The sequence below is a fragment of the Convolutriloba macropyga genome, chromosome 4 (genome assembly GCF_964194025.1).
Source record: "Convolutriloba macropyga chromosome 4, txConMacr16.3, whole genome shotgun sequence".
In the NCBI taxonomy this organism is placed as follows: domain Eukaryota; kingdom Metazoa; phylum Xenacoelomorpha; order Acoela; family Convolutidae; genus Convolutriloba; species Convolutriloba macropyga.
Window position 1 is genome coordinate 59,191,256 of NC_134471.1, and position 6,373 is coordinate 59,197,628.

A 6,373-nucleotide genomic window follows, 5' to 3' on the forward strand; every position below is an offset into this window, starting at 1 on the left:
ATTAATTGCATTGCTTCAGCTTACACACTTTGACATCTTGACCCGGTTTGAGCAAAAGTCAGACTGCTCAATGAAGCCCTTCGAAATGAAACGCACGAGACCAGCAAAAAAAACAAAGTATATATGCTTGTGAACATTAGAGATATACGTTTCTTTTTAGTTTTTGAGTGAAACGTTTTAACTGCCAGACAGATATGCAACTTCAACCGTTTAAATTGTCCTTTTGAATTTGGAATATTATATATGGAAAGTCGATTTTGACTGAGACAAAAACCCGCCAAAAACGAACGAGGCAGTGTGTGATCACTTGGTGATATATGCCAGGATTGGCTTAAAGAGTTATGTTGAACCACTCTGTTTCTTAACCGTTATTTAGAAACCTCAGCCTCTAATACACGAACTAGAAATAAATAAAATTTAATTAGATATAAATTATTCCACCAATTTTGACGCCATCACCACAACAGGTTTATCCAGACAACTTTACATCACCAGCGCCGAATTTTTAAGTATTTTGCTACACTTTTGGTATGATTTTATTTATGTGCACTGCTGTCACTCATCTTAACCCACACCTTATCTTGAGATTGCGTTTATCACAAAAACTAGCTTGTTCGTTTTGCCCCGTAATCAGGACCATAAGAGATTCTCAGTAGTAACAGATTGTCGTATTTCTACCGTTTTTCGTTGTTTTTAAAGTTGGAATTCATCGTTTTTTGTGGTCTTTTGGAAGAATTGGTCATTTTTGTCGGCATTCGCTCTTGAGAAATTTGCTAATCAGGTATAACAAGTTGGCAGTCCCCCGAACATCTGTGATTCCGGTGATGCGTGTATCAAGTCCCTGCTAGATTTGAAAAAGGCATAACCCGAATAGGCCGGAGGGTTGGAGCTATGAATGGGGTATCCCATATTGTCAGTGAACATACAATTGATTCGGGTTCCATCAGAACAGGAAACTGGAGCACATCCCACGTAAAATCCCCACAGCCACATCATCTAACAAAGCATAATAATTTTCCGGATCTATCGCGCAGAAAATGTCAAAACTGGACCAGTCTTACTTCAATTATTGTATCAGTTTTGATTGTGGAGCTATGATTGTGTCATTTTTCACACTTATAAACTTAAATACTGAGCGGCATAAATTTACACCAAGCGTCTTTGTGACAATGAGATCGGACTAAGTTAGTAAGGGGAACATTTATCATGCAAAAACTCAACATTCTTCTTAACGAGTATACAGGATATTACACGTAAAAAGACTTATTATGAGTATATGATCAATGCAAGACAAATGTTCTCGAATGAATGGAGAAAATGATCATTCCTTTCCACCCGTCGAAAAATGTTCGTCTTTATCTCAATGAAAAAACGTGTTTTTTGAACTGATAAAAATCATTTAAGCTTTCTAAGTAAAAATAACACTAATAACAAAAGTTTTTTTAGTCAGTGTAAATCAAATTGATATAGTTAACAGATAGTAGACAGGTAGGCTCATAAAAGTACACCTGGTCTCATAAAAGTTAAGACAAATTTTTCGTCACAGGTGGACCATCCAACTCATTAATGATGATTACTGCACCGATATTTTAGATCGATTTTGAGACACACGGCAATTAAAAATCGGAATCAGATCATTGAATGATTCATTTCAAACTTGAGACAAATTGATTCAGATCGCAAGATCAGCGAAAATCTTACGTTTCTTGAAGCGAATTGATCTCTTGTGTTCACTTTCTGTACCAATTTATGGATTTCTGCGTGAGATTTAGTGTATGTTTTCTTGATATCCAAGGTAGGCAAGTTTCTATAGATAAATATAACGTCATCATGCAAGATAGCAAAATAGCTCCTTTTAGCGTGCTAGAATGTGATCTTTGATAGTTCCTGTTAATTTGCTTTCATAAAAGTTTATGATAATTGTAATGGCTAATCCAATCTTATATCAATGTATTGATTGGCAAAGGAAAGCATCAATGCCAAACATTCTGTTCTCGAGAAATTAACGGTGGGGGGAAGGGCTTAAGGGGAGAGGGGGTTTCATTTGAAGTAAATTAAAAAAAACTTCTAACAATGGTGAAGGGGTCCGTGTCTTGAGTATAACCATTCATGTACTCCCTGTTGGGACATTTGTCGAATTTGTCCGGTAGAGTAGAGCCAGATTTGATTGGGTATTTATAGTACTGCAGCCTTGCGTACCTGAAGCAGCACAAAGACCCAACTTCAATATATTTTTCTGTCTGTAATTGGTTCGTTTTTTATCACTTCATTTATCTTCATTATCATTTCCTGCCAAATTTTGTCATAATTTTTGTACCGAATACATCTATGTGCATCTTTAACGCCTCAAATTGTCCAAAGGCATGACTGAGAGGGTTGAAAAGTTACAATGTTCAATATAAATTTTCTTGAGATAATCTGTTTCCTATAAACTAACTCAAACTGAAAAATTTTTTAACTAACTCAAACTAGCTATCTAAAAAATTTTTTTGACATTCTTTGCAAAGAAAAAAAATGCAAACTGGATAAAAATGGCGATATTGGATACACTTACTGAAATTTCATAGAAACTCACCACATTTGAACTGCCACCTCGGCATAGGCAGCATTGGTACTAGAGAAGTGCACTTTGTAATTCAGCTTCTTTATAGAAGAGAAGCCATACATGGAACCCACGTCATACGACTCGTCGCAGGTATTGTGGTTTTCCGCCAGGTAAGCTAAAAAAAAGGATACCGTCGATTTGATTAGCCACAACTGTTCTGAAATTATCCGGTACCGGATGAGTGACAATATCTCTTACTTGAAGCAAAGTATGTTTGCCATCAATCAACCCAAATGGAATTCCTCTAAACTGGGCTATTCGTATTAAAAAAATTTTCTTATTGCTCTTAAAATTATCGGCTCATTACACCGATTTATGTGACAGGTGCTAGGTCAAATTTGGTTTATACACAATCTTCAATTGATTGCTTGATTGTACTGTCAATGTTCTTAACTTTCGAAAACTTAATATTTCACTGAAAGGAACAAGATGATTCTAAGCTCTGCCTAAGTCGTCAATTTTTCTTTTTCGTCGTGGTCAGAAAAAATAAGTGCTGAAAACTTTTCTTTTTGGTTGTCTTTGGGCTTCTTGGTTTTCAAAGAATTGACGAAATTTCTCCGTTAATAAGAGAATTTCGATGACAAAGATGCATGCAGCCAATTTTTGCTTTCTCTGATTTTCCGTCCATAATTGAGATGGTGATTTCAATCAAAATTTAGTCAAAGTGAAAGGGATGTTATGAAAGTGATGATTTAAAATATGGCTGAAGGCTATTACTTTATAGCTTCTTTTGTTTTTTTTTTTGAATATCAAGTAAAACATCCTTACACAGTCCATAATGCCATTGCAAAGGCGGGATTATTACATCTTGACGCTTTTTGTTTAAAGTGCACAAAATCAATTGGGCAAAATTGTTGTGCTCAGTGTATCCTTGTTTGTTTCCACTCGGCTCCCACTGTGTTGGAATTGTTTGATTTGCCGTCGTAAATGGGCCATACCCAGAGTAAATACCCTGAAAAACGGACATGAGCTTTTGGATATATAATTTTGTCAAAATTGGGAACTTTTGCTCTTGTTTAATTATTTACTTTGTAACACTTCTAGAGTTCTCACAATAAAGCTCTCGACAAAGTTTAAAAAATAAAATATTACTTAAGTTTCCAACCACTATTATCAATGGGGAAGTTCATAAGAGATTCTCATTTATCTTCTCGAAGAAAGTTATATGTTATTACCTGTTTTTAACCTGTTTTTAATTATGCCAGAAAAATTTATTCGTAATCTATAAGTTGCTAACGCTTTAAAAGTATGATTGAGGGCACTAAAAGATCGCCCCGGTTTCAAATGAATTGTTCCGTTTTCGAGCATTTAGAGTAGAATGTTGTTTTGTAGATAGCAACAACAATAGATCCCAAAATTCTTCAAAGCTTTAGTTTCAGGTGCAGCTGCCTGAAAAAGATTTTTTGTTGATTTGAACATTGAAAGGACAAAATTATTTTTCTTTCATGAGAGGACGTACCAAAAAACGTTTGAGTGAAGGAATTTTCTGTAGGTATTATAACTTACCTCGTAGATATCTTTACAGACTTGATCGGCCTTAGAATATAGATGTGGAATTGGCGATGGCGAAAAAGGGACACACTGCACCACTGTGACAATCAAGCCTGCCAGAAACAAACTCTTCCGCATTTTGCACCAAAAAGGGTAAATTGCAACTTGGAAATTTGAGAAGATAACTAAGTTCAATCTCACAATTCAAACTATATATACTATGACTTCGCGATGTAGCATATGGCATATGAGTTCATTGAACGATTTTTAACGTGGAATTTAATTAAATCTAATTAGAAATTTTCGTACCGTTATATTAGTTTAACGTGTGGTTTCAAATTACTTGGGCGTACACAGCATCCGCGTTGTTCCTCTCCTAAGAGTTTATTGTTTGCGTATGGTTGAGATGAAGTTAAAGATAGTAAAAGCGTTTGAGACTTAAAAACTTTTCTCTTTTGAAACATTTGCATATCAACTGTTAGTGATTGAATGGGTTATGATATCCACTAGTGATATACCATGACATTATTATGTAGGGACAACATTTTTATCAGTAATATCATCCAAAAGAAGCTTTAAATGTTGAATTAACCTGATTATTCACATCAAGAATTCCCCTCAAGACATCACCTAGAGCAACCTAGTAGAATAAATTCCTCTTGTTCTAAATGGTAGCACAGTCCATTTGATGAATTCTTGAGAAGAAAACAATTTGGATTTACTTTTACTTAGACTTCATAAAGAAAAACAAGATGACGTAATAAGACTTGATAAAGAAAACAAGATTAGCTTTGTGAAATGGAAGTTGATTATTTATGAAATGAGTTAACGTAACAAACTAAAACGTAATATTTATATTTTTATTGTCCCTAACTAGTATTGGTTACGTGACTCTGATGAAGTCACCGAGAAAGCATGACATTAATCGAGAACCGGGAAGCTGTTCGAGATATTTGCGGGACTCTCTAAGTGAACTTATCAGAGCTCGTAACCATTTTGAAACACGCGTTGTGCATGTTCAGTCAAATACGTTTTTAATTGCCATTCTGATTACAATTTTTGATTGCATTTTTTGATTGCATTTAAATTTCATGATCTACATCCCCATTCATTTAGTGCTTATGTTTACACCCACATGCTATAAATGAAATATATATATATATATATATATAATATATATAAATATTTATATATATATATATATATATATATATATATATATATATAGGGTCTTTCCCATTATAGCCCCCCCCCATGAAATTATACCCCCATTATGGTATAATTACCATGATAGGGGGGAGGGGGCTATCGGCTATCTGACTACTAAGCTGGAGGGGCTATAATGAGAAAGACCCTATATATATATATATATATATATATATATATATATATATATATGTATTTATATTTATATATATATATAAATATATATATATATATATATATATATGTATATATATATATATATATATATATATATATATATATATATAAATTTATATGTATGTATACACATATATATAACGTGTTTTCCATTTGTCTTTGTTTCTTTTTTTCAAACAAGAAAAAAGTTAATTTTTCTAAATAAAGAACGGCAGACGAGGAAACAGCACTGGCAAAAACTCTTGCGAAAAACTTCAATGATTTGAAAACCTCTGGAAAAGACGGGTTAAAATTGAAAAAATGTGATCAAATAGCGGGGCTGTGTTTAACAACTGTATATTTAATTCCAATTGAAAAGCACTTTTTTATGTGTTTTAGTACTTTAAGATCTGACACTATATAAAGGAAGATCTTGTTTTCTGAAATCTGGCACGTTAAGATCTGGCATTCTAAAACTTGCACGTGTTTCAATTCTTTTTAGGTCTGTGTGAACTGCTGATCATTGATCTCTGAGTTATGTAAATTATCATAGTAAAGTTCTAGTAAGGATTAGATATCTTGAGAAATCAAGAAATTATGCATCAAAGGTGATATCTATGCATGAAACTATGTGGTAATTCAGAGTAAAAAATTAGCGGCTAAATTTTGTGCTTATTACCATCGTTGTCTATCATCAATTCTTATCAAAAAATTTGATTACTTGATTTGTCTCTGACTTCCCATTAGCCATTATTTAGAATCCTTGAGAGAACTTGAGAATTCTTTGAAAGGCCTTGTTGAGCTAGGCTATCATCATAAACCAGGTCTTGATGAGATTGTAGTAAAATTGGCAATCACATAAAACATTTGCAAATATCTTTCACGTTTTTACAAACCCTGACGATCTCTAACCTA

At 33.6% G+C, this 6,373-nt stretch overlaps 1 protein-coding gene across 1 annotated transcript; it reads right to left on the minus strand.

Moving 5' to 3' along the window:
- Positions 1 to 401: 401 nt before the first annotated feature.
- LOC142338566 (uncharacterized) lies at positions 402 to 4,261 on the minus strand. The gene is made up of 5 exons (XM_075388364.1): positions 4,112 to 4,261; positions 3,374 to 3,557; positions 2,576 to 2,720; positions 2,073 to 2,199; positions 402 to 996 (listed from the first exon to the last, which is right to left on the minus strand). The coding sequence occupies exons 1-5, from the start codon at positions 4,232 to 4,234 to the stop codon at positions 778 to 780; spliced, it is 798 nt and encodes a 265-aa protein (XP_075244479.1). The 5' UTR covers positions 4,235 to 4,261; the 3' UTR covers positions 402 to 777.
- Between the last annotated feature and the right edge of the window lie 2,112 nt (positions 4,262 to 6,373).

Bases quoted from the DNA above. Each gene is read 5' to 3' on its own strand.
- LOC142338566 (XM_075388364.1), bottom strand. From the start codon at position 4,234: ATGCGGAAGAGTTTGTTTCTGGCAGGCTTGATTGTCACAGTGGTGCAG. The intron at 2,721-3,373 runs GTAAGGATGTTT...CCTTTTTTTTAG, and splicing joins GCAATGGCATTATGGACTGT to CTTACCTGGCGGAAAACCAC. The intron at 997-2,072 runs GTTAGAAGTTTT...ATGCTTTGTTAG, and splicing joins ACACGGACCCCTTCACCATT to ATGATGTGGCTGTGGGGATT.